Source organism: Macaca fascicularis, chromosome 6, assembly GCF_037993035.2.
Source record: "Macaca fascicularis isolate 582-1 chromosome 6, T2T-MFA8v1.1".
NCBI lineage: Eukaryota > Metazoa > Chordata > Mammalia > Primates > Cercopithecidae > Macaca > Macaca fascicularis.
The window spans coordinates 179,774,144-179,793,367 of record NC_088380.1 but is presented as its reverse complement, the minus strand read 5'-3'; the positions used below and the strand labels follow the sequence as shown (position 1 = coordinate 179,793,367).

General features: G+C 47.4%; 2 protein-coding genes across 17 annotated transcripts in view; both read right to left on the bottom strand.

Moving 5' to 3' along the window:
* Positions 1-25: 25 nt before the first annotated feature.
* On the bottom strand, positions 26-8,677 carry RPL26L1 (ribosomal protein L26 like 1). 2 transcript variants are annotated; one of them, XM_005558538.5, is made up of 4 exons: positions 8,562-8,677; positions 8,061-8,237; positions 1,432-1,572; positions 26-339 (listed from the first exon to the last, which is right to left on the bottom strand). In XM_005558538.5, the coding sequence occupies exons 2-4, from the start codon at positions 8,226-8,228 to the stop codon at positions 211-213; spliced, it is 438 nt and encodes a 145-aa protein (XP_005558595.1). In that variant the 5' UTR covers positions 8,229-8,237; positions 8,562-8,677; the 3' UTR covers positions 26-210. The 2 variants fall into 2 exon arrangements, with proteins under 2 accessions (XP_005558595.1, XP_005558594.1); XM_005558537.5 differs by having other exon boundaries at positions 8,634-8,677.
* A 7,221-nt stretch (positions 8,678-15,898) lies between these two features.
* ERGIC1 (endoplasmic reticulum-golgi intermediate compartment 1) overlaps positions 15,899-19,224 on the bottom strand; it is a 119,524-nt gene continuing 116,198 nt past the window's right edge. For all 15 annotated transcript variants that reach the window (XR_012414342.1, XR_012414346.1, XR_012414343.1 and 12 more), the window contains one exon: positions 15,899-17,886. Coding sequence is in view for 7 of the 15 variants with exons in the window: in XM_045394513.3 (XP_045250448.1) it covers positions 17,779-17,886 (108 nt within the window). In the remaining 8 variants the exon portion in view is untranslated. The remainder of the gene's footprint in view (positions 17,887-19,224) is intronic.

The following is a 19,224-nucleotide window of genomic DNA, read 5'->3' as shown; positions in this document are numbered from 1 at the left end:
TATTTATAAAACAATGCAAATACTATTTGGAATTAGGAAGCATTTCCCATTTTTAATCATAAATTAATTAAAATTGCAAAAGTAGATTTACAGAGCCACAGGTAACAAAATAGGAAATGAAATATTCCAGAGACATTCTGAAAAGTTAGAAAGAAACACACACTAGCCTCAAAATCTCCGGTTAAACCATGGTTGCACAACAGGTTCTATTTATTCCTGCATTTTCTCAATAAGTTCTTCCTTATATTTGCCTTTCTCTTTTCCAACTTGTCGAGACTTGGCTTTGCGTTCAAGAATTTTTTTCCGATCCTTGTCCAGTTTTAGCCTGGTGATAACCACCTATTGGGAGTGAGAAAACAGATCTTTATTGCCACATCGCCACCAGCTATTGAGCAATATAGATATCATAAGTAAGACCTCAGCCATTCAGCATTTTTTTTTTTTTTTTTTTTGAGACAGAGTCTCGCTGTGTCGCCCAGGCTGGAGTGCAGTGGTGTGATCTCAGCTCACTGCAAGCTCCGCCTCCTGGGTTTGCACTATTTTCCTGACTCAGCCTCCTGAGTAGCTGGGACTACAGGCGCCCGCCACCATGCCCGGCCAATTTTTTTGTATTTTTAGTAGAGACGGGGTTTCGCCGTGTTAGGATGGTCTCCTGACCTCGTGATCCGCCCGCCTCGGCCTCCCAAAGTGCTGGGATTACAGGCATGAGCCACCGCACCCCGCCAGTCATTCAACTTTTAAGGAACTGAAACTCTGGAAGGAAAACAGATCCTATAACACAATATAAAATAGGAACACAAAGGAGAAGTAGCAGTTCCACTAGGTAGGCATAAGGGCTACAGGAAGATATATTCTCTCTTATCCCTCTGAATATTATACGTTGGAGGAAGTGATGCCTGGAACACTTGGAAGCCTCTTGCAACCAGCTTAGACAGCCATCAGCTGGGTGCAGTGGCTCACGCCTGTAATCCTAGCACTTTGGGAGGCCAAGGCAGGTGGATCACGAGATCAAGAGATCGAGACCATGCTGGCTAACATGGTGAAACCCCGTCTCTGCTAAAAACATAAAAATTAGCTGGGCATGGTGGTGGGTGCCTGTAGTCCCAGCTACTCGGGAGGCTGAGGCAGGAGAATCACTTGTACCCAGGAGGTGGAGGTTGCAGTGAGCCGAGATCATGCCACTGCATTCCAGCCTGGCGACAGAGCGAGAGTCCGTCTCAGAAAAAAAAAAAAAAAGACACCATCACCAAGAAAGGCAAAATAGAAAAGAGAAGAAAAATCTGGATCCTTGATGATATCACAAAGCTACTGAATCAATCAAGTCCACGTGGCCTGCCTCAGCCACCTGTGCAGGGAGTACCGAACACCAATAACTTCTAACAGTATGGACACACTCCATGGCTGCTGTTGCCACTCAGTCCTTGACCATACCTTGCTCGGGTGAATGCCCACATGGACGGTTGTGCCGTTGGCCTTCTCACGCTGTACCCGCTCGATGTAGATGACATATTTCTTTCTGTACACCTGGACTACCTTGCCAATTTGCTGACCTTTGTAGTGTCCTCGAACTACCTAAGAGAAAATACAAAAGAGAATCCCCCTCCATTTGTAATGCATGATCATAATGAGGAAGCTAACCATCAGGAACACATGGGCTAAACATATAACTATGCACAAAAGCAGCTTAATCCTGGCAGTCAAAAATTAGCTACTTTTCTGGTATAAATCTGTGTTGTGTTATGGCTGGGTGGAGATTTTTTTACCTGAATCCCACAGAAATGTGCGATATGAGCTTTAGAGAAAAAAGGAGAATACAAAACTACATATAGAATACACTCTGAACTATATGTATACACACGTCAAGTATCCCTTATTCGAAATGCTTGAGACCAGAAGTGTTTTGGATTTAGGGTTTTTGGGATTTTGGAATATCTGCATCACTAGCTAAGCACCACAAATCTGAAAATCTGAAATCCCAAAAGCTCCAAAGACCGCTTCCTTTGACCATCACATTGACACTCAGAGTTTCAGATTTTGGAGTATTCTGAATTTGAGATACTCAACCTGTTATGTGTGTATGTGTATATATATAATATATATTACATATGTGCACATGTATGTATATACATACATACATATATGTATACACACATACATATATATATACACACACACATTTCATATATATCGCATGACACAGTGGGATACAATATATATAAATATTGGTAACAGCTGCCATTAGGCAGGAAGTAGGATTATAGATGACTGTTATTTAGATTTATATTCTTCTAAATTTCACAATTTCTACATTTATATAAATATTTTAAAGTCAGAAAAAAATTTAAAATCTCACGGACTGTTTTACTGTACTAAAAATCTACTCTATTAAAAAACCAACTAGATGAGGGTTTCCTTGGAAGCAGGAGCTTATTTTATTTTATTTTATTTTTGAGACAGAGTCTCGCTTTGTCCCCCAGGCTGGACTGTAATGGCATGATCTTGGCTCACTGCAACCTCCACCTCCCAGGTTCAAGTGATTCTCCTGCCTCAGCCTCCCAAGCAGTTGGGATTATAGGCACACGCCAGCAGTCCCGGCTAACTTTTGTATTTTTAGTAGAGATGGGGTTTCACCATATTGGCCAGGCTGGTCTCGAACTCCTGACCTCAAGTGATCCACCTGCCTCGGCCTCCCAAAGTGCTGGGATTACAGGTGTGAGCCACCATGCCCAGCTGCAAGAGCTTATTAAACACCATGCACAGGGGCCGGGCTGATCGACTGGACTGGAGAGGTGAGGATGAAGAGGGAAGGATGATACTGAGTCTGGCTTGGGCAACCAGGTAGATGGAAATGCCTTTGCCAGATGCAGGGAACATAGGGGAAGCCCCATATTTTAGGAGGAAATAGTTTAGTTTGGAACATGCTAAATTTGAGGCATCTGGGGACATTTAATAGAGAATTCAGACACAGCTGGAATGCCAACTGGGCCAGCAATAGAGACGTGGGAGTCATCCACAGAGAGGCAATCAGAAGCTTCATTTTGCTCAAGGAGCTGATGGTATGAGAAAGGGCAGAATATACACATGTGAGAAAAGCCAGCATTTTGGAAGAGCTTGTGAGAAATTAATGTGGCCAGAGAGAACAGGAAACCATGTAAGTGTGGTGTTACAGCAGCCAAGAGAAGAATGCCAAATTCTGCGGGACCATCAAGTACAGAGAGGGTAAGGTATTTAACAGATCTGACAACAAGGTCATCACCAGTGGCTGTGGCTGGAATGCCTTCAGTGAGCGGTGGGATGGAAGCCATTTACAGTAAGGTGATGAGTGTACCAGGTGAGAAGGTGAAGGTGAGAAAAGACAGTCCAAAGGAGCTTGGCTCTGAAGATGAGAAGGGGATAGATGTTTGAGGGGGATGGAAAGCTAAGGGAACTTTTTTTATTTTTAAAGAAGGGAAAACATGATTGTGTCTAAATACTGATGGGAAGGAACAAGTATAGAGCAAGAGGGTAAAAGAAACTACAGAGAAAAAAGGGACCAAAAAAGCTCCAAGAGAAGAATGGAGCAGCACCCAGCGGCAGATGAATTAGGCTTAGGGAGAAATAGGGGTATTTCTTTTTTTGTGTTTTTGAGACAGAGACTTGCTGTGTTACCCATGCTGGAGTACAGTGGTGTGATCTTGGCTCACTGCAACCCCCGCCTTCTGGGTTCAAGTGATATCTCATTGCCTCAGCCTCCCTTGTAGCTGGGATTACAGGCATGTGCCATCAAGTCCAGCTAATTTTTGTATTTTTAGTAGAGACAGAATTTCGCCATGTTGGCCAGGCTGGTCTCGAACTCCTGGCCTCAAGTGATCCACCCGTCTTGGCCTCTCAAAGTGCTGAGATTACAGGCGTGAGCCACTGCACCAGGCCTGGGATGTTTCTTTTATTGTAACAGGAGGGAAAGAAAATAAGAGGGGCGGAACTGGCCGGGCGCGGTGGCTCAAGCCTGTAATCCCAGCACTTTGGGAGGCCGAGACGGGCGGATCACGAGGTCAGGAGATCGAGACCATCCTGGCTAACACGGTGAAACCCCGTCTCTACTAAAATACAAAAAAAAAATTAGCCGGGCGAGGTGGCGGGCGCCTGTAATCCCAGCTACTCGGGAGGCTGAGGCAGGAGAATGGCGTGAACCCGGGAGGCGGGGCTTGCAGTGAGCTGAGATCCGGCCATTGCACTCCAGCCTGGGCAACAGAGCTAGACTCTGTCTCAAAAAAAAAAAAAAAAAAAAAAAAAAAAAAAAAAAAAAAAAAAAAAAAAAAAGAGGGGCGGAACTACAGGTAAATGTGTAGGTGTGGAGCCAGGATTTCTTTTTTTTTTTTTTTTTTTTGAGATGGAGTCTCGCTCTGTCGCCCAGGCTGGAGTGCAGTGGCGTAATCTTGGCTCTCTGCAACCTCCACCTCCTAGGTTAAAGCGATTCCCCTGCCTCAGCCTCCTGAGTAGTTGGGATTACAGGCGTGTGCCACCACACCTGGCTAATTTTTGTATTTCTAGTAGACACGGGGTTTCACCATGTTGGCCAGGCTGGTCTTGAACTGCTGACTTCAGATGATTCACCCACCTCAACCTCCCAAAGTGTTGGGATTACAGGTGTGAGCCACTGCGCCTGGCCATGATTTTAGATTTTATAAGCACATCAGGCACCACTGGTAAGCACCTGGCTAACTCCTCACTTTTCAGGTCTTCTCTTAAATTTATTAGCTCCTCAGAGAAGCCTTTTCAGGTCCTTTAATTAATATGGTAGCATCCTTTGTATTTTCTTCACAGCAATAAACACAATTTCAAATCGTTTTATTTTTAACTGAGGCATCATTTACATATAGTAAAATGCACAGGTCAGTTTTGGCAGATATAAAACTGCCAAAGGTTTTTTTTTTTTTTTTTTTTTGAGATGGAGTCTCGCTCGTCACCCAGGCTGGAATGCAGTGGCGCGATCTCAGCTCACTGCAAGCTCCACCTCCCGGGTTCATGCCATTCTCCTGCCTCAGTCTCCCAGGTAGTTGGGACTATAGGCGCCCGCCACCACGCTCGGCTAATTTTTTATATTTTTAGTAGAGACGGGTTTTACCGTGTTAGCCAGGATGGTCTCAATCTCCTGACCTTGTGATCCGCTCGCCTCGGTCTCCCAAAGTGCTGGGATTACAGGCGTGAGCCACTGTGCCTGGCCGTTTTTTTTTTTTTTTTTCTTTTTGAGACAGAGTCTCACTCTCACCCAGGCTGGAGTGCAATGGCACAATCTTGGTTCACTGCAACTTCTGCCTCCCGGGTTCAAGCGATTCTCATGCCTCAGCCTCCCAAGTAGCTGGGATTACAGGTGTGCACCACCACACCCGGCTAATTTTTTGTATTTTTAGTAGAGATGGAGTTTCACCATGTTTCCCAGGCTGGTCTCAAACTCCTGAGCTCAGGTGATCCACCTGCCTCGGCCTCCCAAACTGCTAGGATTACAGGCATGAGCCATCATGCCCAGCCTGTCAAAGGTTTTATATAGGACCTGATTTGCAAATAATACCACTCTGTGGAAAATGGACAAAGGTAAGAGAGGGAGCTGCAATGCTGCCTTGAACTGGACTGGAAATAGGTTCAAGACTTACTTTGGAGGTAGAATCAACAAGCCTTGATGGTGGATAACAAGAGGGGGTTAAGGAGCATTGTTAAAGATAACAAAGGTTTAGGGGCATATGCAACTGGGGAGATACAAATGGCACTTACTGGAGATGTGGAAGATGGGAGGAGAGTTGGATTCTGGAGGCAGAGGGTTTAGGATCAAGAGTACTCTTGGATAAGAAGCTTGAAATGTCAATGGGCTACCCAAATAGAGATGTTCTGTAGATAGTCAGACCTATAGGTCTGTGTTGTAGGTAGTCAGATGTATAGGTTGTCTAAAGTGGTCTGGACTGGGATATAAAATTGGGAGTTGTTAGCACAGAGCAGATATTTAAAGCTCTAAGAATGGATTATTACCTATTCTCTACCTACATAGAGAACACAGAGCAGAAAGAGATGCTAGATACGTCCATTGGATTCAGTCACGAAGATGTTATTGGTGATCTATGCCAAAGTAGGTTCTATAATGCAGTGGGCACAGGGAATAGACTGAAGAGTATCCAAGAGTGAATGGGAGATGAGGAAGTGGAGACAGCTCTCTTGAGGAGGTTGGTTATGAATAGAGAACAGAGTAATAGCTGGAAGGAAATATGGGGCTAGGGAAGTGAATCCAAATTTTCCAGCTCTCTCTGAAAATCCAAGAATTTAACAATGGGCCTGCATTTCCCCCAGGCACCCACGGGCTAAAGGTAGATGATTATATCTTATATGTGAGGCTTGAGCTTTCCAGTTTGCCATTTTCTTTTCAGCTCACTTCCCTTATTTAGGGAAGTGAGAGCTATCCCTACCCATCCCCTATAAGTGCTTGCAATTCCCCCATTCTAGAACATGTCTGATGGGAAGGATCCAGGGCAGAGGGGGTTGAAACTGCTGAACATACCTCTGAACTACTCTTTCCACTCTTCCTGTCACACTCCCAGCTTAACTCCACATTTTTTCCTCCTTAACATATCCCCAAACCTTCAAAGAGTCCCAGTGTCTCAGATGATACACCAGGCCTCATCACCTTATGTCATTTCATTCTTTAAGACAATAGTTCTTTTTTTTTTTTTTTTTTTTTTTTTTTTTTTGAGACGGAGTCTCGCTCTGTCACCCAGGCTGGAGTGCAGTGGCCGGATCTCAGCTCACTGCAAGCTCCGCCTCCCGGGTTTACGCCATTCTCCTGCCTCAGCCTCCCAAGTAGCTGGGACTACAGGCGCCTGCCACCTCGCCCGGCTAAGTTTTTGTATTTTTAGTAGAGACGGGGTTTCACTGTGTTAGCCAGGGTGGTCTCGATCTCCTGACCTCGTGATCCGCCCGTCTCGGCCTCCCAAAGTGCTGGGATTACAGGCTTGAGCCACCGCGCCCGGCAAGACAATAGTTCTTAACTGAGTGAGGGAAGAGTTGATTTTGCCCCCCAGGGAGCATTTGGCAATATCTGGAAATATTTTTGCTTGTCACAACTGTGAACGGAGGGAATGCCACTGGCATCTAGTGGGGAGAGGCCAGGGATGCTGCTAAACATTCTACAATGCACAGGAGAGCCCCTCACCACCCCCCGACAACAATTATCCAGTCCAAGATATCAATAGCACTGAGGCTAGGAAACCCTGCTCTAAAACATGACCTCCATGAGAACACGGGCCTTGTCAATCTTGTTCTAGAACAATGTCTGGTAAGTGCTCCATAAATACTCCTTTGAGGAATGAATCCAGCCCCTGCTTATTTCACTCATGGCCAGCTCCCTTCCCCCTTCATGCATTCTAAGCTCCCATCACAGAGAACAGAAGGCTTGCACGTTCTCACATGGGCCACTCTTTTAGAAATTATGAAAGAGTGACTCGCTGCATCTTGACCATTTCTCCTGCCAAATCCAATGCTATCACATGGCCAGCTCCCACAAATCCCTGTCCATCAATCCCACTACACCCAAATACACTAGAACACTACTCTCACTGCAACACTTTCCCCTACAAAGTCTGCTTCAACAAGCCACCTTGGGCAACAACACTTGGCAAACTAGCAGCCAGAAGTTTAAATCAAAAGCATTTTTGGCGGGGCACAGTGGCTCACACCTGTAATCCCAGTGCTTTGGGAGGCTGAGGTGGGAGGATCACTTGAGGTCAAGAGTTCCGAGACCAGCCTGGGCAACATAGCAAGACCCTATGTCTACAAAACAAACAAAAAAGCAGGATTTTGCTTGGCTGACATACTGCTTTATTAAATTTTACTATAACTATTAAATAGTTAAATGCTCTAAAGCAACGCAGGCACTCTCTGGTGGCTCTGAACCCTATCTCTGGCCTAACACATCTGAAGGGTCACACTATTTGCCAGAGTCCTGAGGCACGTTAGTCTGTGACTGCTGCATGACCAAGAACACATGACGTTCTCAGGCAAAGGTGTCCGAGCGCCACTAGAGCCGGAGGGAGACGTACCTGGACCTCGTCGTCCTTGCGGATGGGCATGGAGCGGACATTGTACTTCTGCCGCAGCTCCTTGGAGAGCGGGGATGACATGATCTTCCTGCGCACGTGTGAGGGGGCATTGAAGTGACGTTTGCGGTTTTTGCTGCGGTCCGACGTCACGAAGGGATTGAACTTCATGGTGACCCTCTACAAAGGGCGGAGAGAGACGTAATGAAGGGGCGCTCAGTGGGTTACAGGGGCCTGTTCTCGACCCAAGACACTCCTCCTCATCCCCGCACAAAGGCTCTACGGGGGAGGTGACCTCTGAAAAGGCAACTAAGGGAGGAGAGAGAGATGCGAGTGGTCTATCACACAAAGTGGGACGTGTGGAGGTCGCATGCCTGACCAAAGGGGTCGTGGGGAGAGGGTGGCACTGGGACCTTGAGGCTAAGGAAGGAATACTAGGGTTAGGCAGGAATGAGTGGTCGGGAGATCACGCAAAGAGAGCTGTGGGATGACATGTGTCCCTACCACACATATGGCAGGGTCTAACAGGGCAGTGGGCTTCAGAGTCCGAGAAAACTCCAACCTCCACTCACTCACCCGGCCACCAGGGCCTCAGACCCTGAGTGCGCAGGACCGGAAATGAGTTTCCGTGCCGCGCAAGCACAGAAAGACATCGGAGCCCCATTTCCGTAAGAGCGAAGCAGAATGGCGCCCCATGCGGCTTGGGGTGGGATCGCAGTGTCTCGTTCCTAGGGTCCCCGGGAGCGCGATGCCAGTGAGAACAAGGGCCTACTTGTGTAGGGCCTGCAGTAGAGGCTTACGGGTGTTCTTTTAATAGGCACACCTGTCAGTAGTCTCTCACTACCGCAAACTCTCTTTGTCCCCGTTTTTCTCCGCGCAGGAGGCTGCAGAGGTCGTCTAGGCGTATATATTGTCTGGTGTTTTATTTATTTATTTATTTTATATTTTGAGATAGGGTTTCACTCTGTCACTCAGGCTGGGGTGCAGTGCTGCAAACACAGCTCACTGCAGCCTCAGCCTCCCGGGCTCAAGCAATCCTCCTGCCTCAGCCTCCCAAGTAGCTAGGACTACAGATGTAGGCCACCACACTTGGCTAATTTTTTATTTTTTTTGAGACAGCGTCTCACTCTGTCGCCCAGGCTGGAGTGCAGTGGTGTGATCTCGGCTCACTGAAAGCTCTGCCTCCTGGGTTCACGCCATTCTCCTGCCTCAGCCTCCCCAGCAGATGGGACTACAGGTGCCCGCCACCACACCCAGCTAATTTTTTGTATTTTTAGTAGAGACGGGGTTTCACCGTGTTAGCCAGATGGTCTCGATCTCCTGACCTTGTGATCCGCCCGCCTCGGCCTCCCAAAGTGCAGGGATTACGGGCGTGAGCCACCTCGCCCAGCTTGGCTAATTTTTTTATTTTTATTTTTTGCAGAGGTGGAGTTTCACTATGTTGCCCAGGCTGGTCTTGGACTCCTGGGTTCAAGTGATCCTCCTGCCTCAGCCTCCCAAAGTGATAAGATTACAGGCTTTAGTCACCGTGCCCCGCCTGTCCCTTGTTTTAAACATCATGAGGCTCCAAATGCCATCTGTAGAGCGGCTTCTTCAGAATCACTGAGAAGCCTGTTCAAATTACAGATTTTCAGGCTCCACCACCGTCCCACAAAACCAGACAGTGGTAGGATGGGACACATCTGAATTTAAAGCAAGCATTCTTCCCCATCCCTACCCCCCAAGATTTTGAGGTGCGCTAATGCTTGAGGATTGTTGTGAATCAAACACCTGGCTCTGCAAAACTCCCCCCTAGTTGTTTGGCTCTGTTTGGAAGAGTGGGGTTGTAGAATCAGACTGGACCCAAGTGCCTCTTCGTTTGGCAGTCCTAAGAAAGGAAGTCATTTCCCATCGGCAACCCGGGAGCAGATGCTGGCCTGACGGTGCACACACAGAAAAGGTCAGAGGTTCTCCTCAGAACAATCCTTAGGTGTCAGTCAAACCCATGCCCTGCCCCAAGGAGTTCGTTCATTCCTTCACTTACTCACTGGTTCTGTTTATTCACTCACTTCTCTATTACATATCCATTTATTGTCATTCACCTATTTATTTACTCAGACATTCATTCATTTGCTCATCAATTTATTTGGTACCCACATGGACCAGGTACAAGGCTTGATTAAAGAGATCTGGGAAGGAGTGCTCCCAAGAAGTTAAGAGCCTCACTGGTAAAGGAAAGCCATGTGAAGATAGATCTTGTGAACCCAAGATCATCAAGGAGTATCCATGATCAAGCAGGGCAGGGAAGGATTTTTGTTTTGTTTTGTTTTGTTTTTAACATGCTGTGTGGTTCAGTAAAATTAAAATAGGCACAATGACATCCTGGATGACAAGAGCTGGAGGCTCTCATTCTAACTACATGATGTAGTGGGACTGGCTGGCTTGTCTCATGCCCACCCCTGGAAACATGCGCAGGAACTCAAGCGCCTAGCACAGAGGAAGTGTCTGGTGAGTACTTTTATTTCTCGGAGGGAGTGGCTGCATGGGGAGGTGCTTGAGCCCTGACACCCAAATCGCCTGGGCCATTGGATCTCCGCCATTTCCTGGCTCTTTGGCTTTGGAGAAGATATTCAGCCTTTTGGTCACTCACTTTATTCCCATCTGAGAAAATGGGAATAACAAAGTACTTACCTCATTGGTTTGGCGTCAGGAATTTTTTTTTTTTTTTTTTTTTTTTTTTGAGACGGAGTCTAACTCTGTCATCCAGGCTGGAGTGCAGTAGTGCGATCTCGGCTCACTGCAAACTCCGCCTCCTGGATTCATGCCATTCTCCTGCCTCAGCCTCCCCAGTAGCTGGGACTACAGGTGCCCACCACCACGCCCAGCTAATTTTTTGTATTTTTTTTTTTTTTTTTTTTTTTGAGACGGAGTCTCGCTCTGTCACCCAGGCTGGAGTGCAGTGGCCGGATCTCAGCTCACTGCAAGCTCCGCCTCCCGGGTTCACGCCATTCTCCTGCCTCAGCCTCCCGAGTAGCTGGGACTACAGGCGCCTGCCACCTCGCCCGGCTAAGTTTTTTTGTATTTTTAGTAGAGACGGGGTTTCACTGTGTTACCCAGGATGGTCTCGATCTCCTGACCTCGTGATCCGCCCGTCTCGGCCTCCCAAAGTGCTGGGATTACAGGCTTGAGCCACCGCGCCCGGCCATTTTTTGTATTTTTTAGTAGAGACAGGGTTTCACCATGTTAGCCAGGATGGTCTCAATCTCCTGACCTCGTGATCTGCCCACCTTGGCTTCCCAAAGTGCTGGGATTACAGGTGTGAGCCACCGCGCCCGGCCTTTTTTTTTTTTTTGAGCTAGAGTCTCACTCTGTCGCCCAGGCTGGAGTGCAGTGGTGCAATCTCGGCTCACTGCAACCTCCACCTCTGAGGTTCAAGTGATTCTCCTGCCTCAGCCTCCTGAGTAGCTGGGACTACAGGCGCACACCACCACACCCGGCTAATTTTTGTATTTTTAGTAGAGACAGGGTTTCACCATGTTGGTTAGGCTGGTCTTGAACTCATGACCTCAAGCAATCCACCTGCCTCAGCCTCCCAAAGTGCTGGGATTACAGGTGTGAGCCACCTGTAATCCAGCCTGGTGTCAGGATTAAATGAACCCTTAGCATAATACCTGGTACAGAGGAAGAACTTAATAAATGTTGGAATTTATTTATTTATTTATTAGATGAATAATAATAGCTCTTCTTAATGGGCTGAGCATTTACTGTCAGGCATTGTGCTAACAGGTTTACAAGCATTACCTCATTTCAGCCTGTTAACGGTATGAATCGTCCCTTTTACAGGTGGGAAAACTGAGGCTCTGAGTGAGATGGGAACAAACGATGGACATAATCTACCATTAGATGCTCAATATTGTTATTATTTATCTTGCAGCCCATAAAGATAATAATGCGATCCATATTTATTAACCTAGAAGGATGTTTGTTAAGAGAGGGCTAAGCTACAGAGTAATATGAACAGTGTGATCCCATTTTGCTTATCAAAAGGCATCACTAAAATGTCATCATTAAATGATCATCTCTGAAACCAAACACCGCATGTTCTCACTCATAGGTGGGAATTGAACAATGAGATCACTTGGACACAGGAAGGGGAACATCACACACCGGGGCCTATTGTGGCGGGGCGGGGAAGGATAGCATTAGGAGTTATACCTAATGTAAATAACGAGTTAATGGGTGCAGCACACCAACATGGCACATGTATACATACGTAACAAACCTACACGTTGTGCACATGTACCCTAGAACTTAAAGTATAATAATAATAAAAAAGATCATCTCTGATTAGTGGGATTATGGGTGACTTTCGTTTTTCCCCTTTTACTATTTTTAGTATTTTATGATTTTCCTCCAGTGGGCTTATGAGCCTGTGTTATTTGTGTAATTAAAATTACATTTTGAAGATTTAAAAAATTGTGAAGAACGCTATCCCTGCGAATGTTTTAGATTTTTTCTGCAGGTTGTTTTAAAGGAAAAACAAAACCAAAAAAAGCACCTCCTGCTCTGACCACTCCTATTTCCAGTTTTCCCTTTTGGCACAGCAAAGATGACCTTGGGACTGAGGTGGAACCATGTAATTCTTCATAATCCCAGAGTCAGGCAGACCTGAGTATGAATTCCATCCTTACTAACTGCGTGACTCACTGTGTGGCCACGCCAAGTTACGAGGTCTCTCTGTTTCCTCCTTCCTAAAAAGGAGATAACATCCATCTCGAAGGAAGATCTGGCCTGAAGAGCAGTCACTCTTGCCTGGCATGCAGAGAATGCCAAATCATATCAATGACTGGCCAGAATGAAGTGAATGACCTCATCACTCCATAACTGACAGGAAACAACTGCTGGGGCAAGAAAAAAGGGTCTCCAGTGAGTGTTCTTGTCCACACACATCCCCACTCACGTTCCTGGACTACTGCATCTAACTGCGGCAGCAGCTGATGAACCTTCTGGAATAAATGACCAGTTTCTGCCGGGTGTGGTGGCTCAGGCCTGTAATCCCAGCACTTTGGGAGGCCGAGACGGGTGGATCACGAGCTCAGGAGATCGAGACCATCCTGGCTAACACGGTGAAACCCTGTCTCTACTAAAAACAAAAAAAATTAGCCGGGTGTGGTGGCAGGCGCCTGTAGTCCCAGCTACTTGGGAGGCTGAGGCAGGAGAATGGCGTGAATCTGGGAGGCGGAGCTTGCAGTGAGCTGAGATCGCACCACCGTACTCCAGCCTGGGCGACAGAGCAAGACACCGTCTCAAAAAACAAAACAAAACAAAAAAAAGTTTCTTAAGAAGGGATTCAGACTTCCAGTGGCCTGCCACATTGTTTCTGGCAAGAACTTAAAAATTATTTGTAACCTATAGTAACAAAAACTAACCACAGGCTGGGTGACATGGCTCACGCCTGTAATCCCAGCACTTAGGGAGGCTGAGGTGGGCGGATCACCTGAGGTCAGGAGTTCAAGACCAGCCTGACCAATATGGTGAAACCTCGTTTCTCCTAAAAATACAAAAATTAGCTGGGCATGGTGGCGGGCGCCTGTAATCCTAGCTATTCAGGAGGCTGAGACAGGAGAACTGCTTGAATCTGGGAGGCGGATGTTGCCGTGAGCCGGTATCACGCCATTGCACTCCAGCCTGGGCGACAAGAGCAAGACTCCATCTCAAAAAACAAACAAACAAAAAAGACTAACCACAGCTACTATTTATGAACCCTAGTGCCACACCCCATTTCTTCCCAGGTTTCACCCACCCCAGCCAGTGTTGGCTGCAACACTTCAGCTTTTCTCCTCATGAAGCACATCTCCAGAGACACCTCTTCTGCAACACCTTCCCACGGAAGCCATTTCTGCCTGGACCACGACAGCTCCCAACCTATCACACACCCCTGTAGGGTTTTGCTCTGTAATCCTGATTTAGAAAGCCTCTTATGTGAAACCCCTGTAATCCACGTCTGGTTAGACAATTGGAAAAGTTCGTTGAAAGGAGAAATTTAAAAAATGGCATCCATCCCTTAAATGTTGTATGCCAACGTAAAACACATTCAACAATGACCCTGGGCTAAGGCTTTACCACTGAGAAACCTGTATCGGTGTTCACCTTCACTTTCCCTACATAAACCAACCAGAAAGCTTCAGTTGTTCTTTCCCTGTCTCTCTCCCTCTCCACAGCCCCCTTCCCTCTCCCTCCCTCCCTTTCTTTTTTGAGACAGAGTCTCACTCTGTCACCCAGGCTGGAGTGCAATGGTTAGATCTTGGTTCACTGCAGCCTCCACCACTCCCCCGCTTCCCCCGCCGCAGCCTCCCGGGTAGCTGGGACTACAGGCGTGTGCCACCACGCCCACTACTTTTTGTATTTTTTTAGAGATGGGGTTTCATCATGTTGCCCAGGCTGGTCTCAAACTCCTGGGCTCAAGCAGTCCTCTCACCTCAGCCTCTCAAAGTGCTGGGATTATAGGCGTGAACCACCGCACCTGGTCTTCCAAATCTTTTACAGTAGTCTTGTTCATTTCTAATTCAGTGACATTTTGAGGGAGGAGGGGTAACAACTCACCTTAATTAAGTCTCTCTAAAGCATTCAACTTAGTTCACTAGGTTCATTCACTAGGTTCATTTCTCACAGTTCACTGGTTTAACTAATAGTCCCCCAAATCACATCCTACCAGTATAAAAGCACAACTGGTATGAACAGGTTTGGGAACACACATAAGTCAAGTATCAGTATGTAAGAGCGAGAGCATGGGGAGAGTTAGTGAAGAGTTTCTCGCAGACTGATTCCCTCTCACATTCATCTCTGGTGTGTTCATCCGCGTTAGTGCTGTTCCGATGAAAGTCTTGTAGGACTGGGCAGTAAGATGGGAAAGACCCATGGAGGTCCATTGCTCATAGCTGATGATGATCTCTCACTGCTGAGCTTAGGGTTGAAGAAGGAGCGCCAGGTCCTTTGAAATCAAGAATTTACGAATCCCTTTCATTTATGGAGCCCTTAGCTCAGAGCTCTAAAGAAGAAGGTTACTCTTGTTCTCAAGAAGACTATATCCTATTTGGGAATGCTCGTAATGGTACAGTCACCATTTTTGAAAACTTACTGTGTACCAGCAATAAACACTCTTCTACACACACAATCTCATTCTGATATTTCTGTGCACATATTAGAGATTCTATTTCTGAAACAGCCCTATGTGGTAGCTTTATTACTATCCTCGTTTTCACCCAACAAATCTGAGGCACTGAGAGGTTAAGGACCTGGACTGAGGCTGCATAGCTAGAAGGTGGTAGACCCAAGAACATTCTGGAGGGCTCAATAAAGGGAGGGCTTCATCTAAGGGGCTTGACTTTCTTTCTTCTTTTCTTTCTTTCTTTTTTTTTTTTTTTTTTTTTGAGATGGAGTCTCACTCTGTTCCCCAGGCTAGAGTGCAATGGTGTGATCTCAGCTCACTGCAACCTCCGCCTCCCAGGTTCAAGCGATTCTCCTTGCTTCAGCCTCCCCAGTAGCTGGGATTATAGGTGCCTGCCACCACGCCCAGCTAATTTTTGTATTTTTAGTAGAGATGGGGTTTCGCCATGTTGGCCAGGCTGGTTTCGAACTCCTGACCTCAGGTGATCCACCCGCCTCGGCCTCCCAAAGTGTTGGGATTACAGGCGTGAGCCACCGTGCCTGGCCAGAGGGTGTTTGACTTTCTGATCATCCTCACAGATCTCCTTTTCAACTCTTCTATCTTCTCTCCTCTAGAAGTGAATTCCATTCTGGCTGTGATTCCAGCCTCTGGGTTACCCAGCCCCAATCAAGGTAGACAGAATCACACCATAATATTTCTGAAAATCAGCCTTTTAATCTAGTTGAACCCAATGAGTGGTGAAAGAACTAAAACATTTTTTCCCCTTGAGATTTTGATTATAAGAATAACAGGTCAGAGGTGTCTCTTCCATAGGAAACTGACATCCCCTATGTCCTCTGAGTTTTTTTTTTTTTTTCAAAAAAATGCATAAAAGTAGAATTTCAACTCATGTGCATGCCACACATTTCCATCCCCACCCCACCCTGCCCCACCCTCTACAGGCACACATATTCACACACCAAAGGGACTCCTTTCTGTAACTGAGGAACAGAATGTAAAAAAAGAAATCCATCCAAGTGGCCACAGATACCAGAAATAGCCAAATGCATTTACACTCACAACATCAGTCAACTCATATGCACAAGGAGAAGCTTCTCCAATTGGAGCTTAGAGCCAAAAATTACAAATGGCAGAGACTTGAGCTATCCATAAGATAATTTTAAAAATCCTTCCACTGGACACTCCCCTTCATTACAAAAGTATGCAAACAATCTTGCTATAAATGGAAAACAGGCGTGTGGCTCTCTCCCTGGGATATGAGGGCATAGCTAAAATTCCCTGGGTGGAATTAATGCCTGGACCATTGCCCCTCCCTTTCAGGACAAAAGGGAAAGGATGAAGAGGAGCAGCAGGGTAGGGACCCACCTCAGGAGCAGGTGAGGCACCCTGGAGCTGCCCCAGGGGCTGGGAATGTGTTGGCATGTGACCAGCTGATGGGGGAGCACAGTGGCAAGTGGGCCAAGACTGGGTTGTAGAGAGACCCAAGTGCTCTGCCCCCATAGGGAGTCCAGAAGGTAGAGGTCCACGGACAGGACAGGGCTGGCCTGCTTTGTTCCTCCACCTAAGGCCTTGGGACTGATGGCGTCCGTCTGAGAGAGGCTGCACAATGATTTTAGGGTTGCAGGAAGGATGCTTCCCATCTGGACATAAGTGCACTAACCATGTCTATCTGGATCTCAAAAGATGACTTCCCCTTCACACAACCCCCACTCCCTACCACTGCAGATTCCAGCAGAGCGGTGGGAGGTCTTGGCAGTGGGAACCAGCCCCTTCACCAAGAAATGCTGTTGCCACACAGCACACAGGCTGAGGCACATTGGTGGGGGGTTCAGAGGAACAAGGAGAAGAGAGGAAGAGGAATCTGTGGCCCGCCTTGTGACTGGTGGGCAGATTCAAGTCTCTACCGCTGCTGCTGAGCAACTGGGCATCTGCGTCTTAGAAGAACAAGCCAGGGGTGGGGGTAAAGGCTTGAGGCCTGGGCTCTAGGTTGGGCAGGAAGGGATGGGGCAGAAGTCAGGGTTCCATCTATAGTGACAAATTGTAGGGGTTTGCTGGGGAAGTACCATCTTTCGTGGAAGGTGCCGGGTGTATAAAGGAGTAGCTTGGTCCCAAAGCTGACAGCCCAGGTCTGGTGCCTCTGGGGCAGGTTGGCTGCCCAGGGGAGAAACCAAATCATTAGTGTGTCCACACAGTGGGGGCCACGAGATTGTCGAAGCCTGGCTGCGAGCTGATCGATATGCGTTCTGGGATATTCCCCTAAGAGGGAAGAGACTGCAGCTCTCCTAGGAGGGGTCCCCAAGATCCCTGGACTCCCCACCCCTTGCCTGACTCTACTCTTGGGGCTCTCCAGGGAAAGGGGAACTGCAACTTCAGGCAGTGTAATTTGTCTAAAATGAAACACGGGGAAAAGAGGTAGCTGCGAAACATCGAGCCATCCTCTACTTTCCCCCCACCTCCCACACACACTTTGGGACACAGCCAGATTTGAGGCCAGATTGAGGGCCAAAGGAGACAGGGCGTTGGAGGCAAGGCTGGCGATGCCCAGAGTCCTCGGCTGTTAGGCTGGGTGTGGCGTCAATGCATCTTGCCCAGTTGGATCTTCTTCCAGGCCTCGGAGGCTGTGAAGATGCATGAGTCCAGAATGCCGGCGACGGTGAAGGTCCCGCCAATGATGGCACAGATCTGCAAGAGGGCAGGGGTGGGGTGGGAGTGTCAGAGGTCAGTGCTGGAGGATGCACCAGGCCAGACCCCTCCCACACCATGAGATGATGGGCTCTGCAAGGTAGACATTGCCCCGTTAAGCCCATAATGCCCATTACATAGTCACCAAGAGCCTGGCACATACTTAGGGCTCAAAGGAAACCAGTTGTTGGATGGTGGATTTAATAATAATAAAATAATTATCACCATTATGAGCTCCTTTAATTCCCATGTTCACCCTCTGAATGAGGAAGGCAGTTATTAGACCCATTTCACAGGGGAGGAAACCGAGGTTTATCAGGTAACTTGCCTAAGTTCACCACATAAGTAGCAGATGCAACTTGAACACAGGTACGTCTTAACCCTGGAGCCTGTGGTCTTAACCTCAACTCTGGCTTTATCACATATTTACAATCCCATTTGCAGATGAAGGAAATGGAGGTTCTGAGAGGCAGGCCCAGGGGCCCAAGGTCACACAGCCAAGAAGTGGCATCCTGGGATTTGATGGGTAGTAAGCAAATTATCATATGAATAAATGCAAAATTATAACCAAGGCAAGTGCTACAAAGAAGAGAGAGGCTTTTGGTGCTACCAGAAAGCTTCTATTAGGGCAAGGTTTCTAATGGCACCATTGACATTTGGGGCCAGAGAATTTTTTGCCACAGGGACTGCCCTTTGCAGTGAAGGATTTTAGCATCCCTGGCCTCTACTCAGGAGATGCCGGTCATCTCCCCTCCCCCACGCTGTGACAACCACAATGTCTCCAAACATTGCCAAATGTCCCCAGAGGTCAAAATTGCCACTGGTTGAGAACAGCGGTAGCAGGGAGATAATGAATGTCACCTGTCACATCTGTACTTCATAACTGTCTGCCACATCATAATATACTAACCACCAGAAAATACACAATACTTACACAGCACCTTCCCAGTGAATCCCCAGCTCAACCCTAGGCGGTAGGTACTATTCTTAGACCTATTTCACAGCCAGGGAAACTGAGGCACAGAGACCCTGAATCCCTTGTCCAATGCCACGGCAAGTGGCTGAATAGGGGTTCAAAACTTTGGAGTCTTTGCTCTTTTTTTTTTTTTTTTTGAGACGGAGTCTCACTCTGTCCCCCAGGCTGGAGTGCAGTGGCCGGATCTCAGCTCACTGCAAGCTCCACCTCCCGGGTTCACGCCATTCTCCTGCCTCAGCCTCCCGAGTAGCTGGGACTACAGGCGCCCGCCACCGCTCCCGGCTAATTTTTGTATTTTTTTAGTAGAGACGGGGTTTCACGTGTTAGCCAGGATGGTCTCGATCTCCTGACCTCGTGATCCA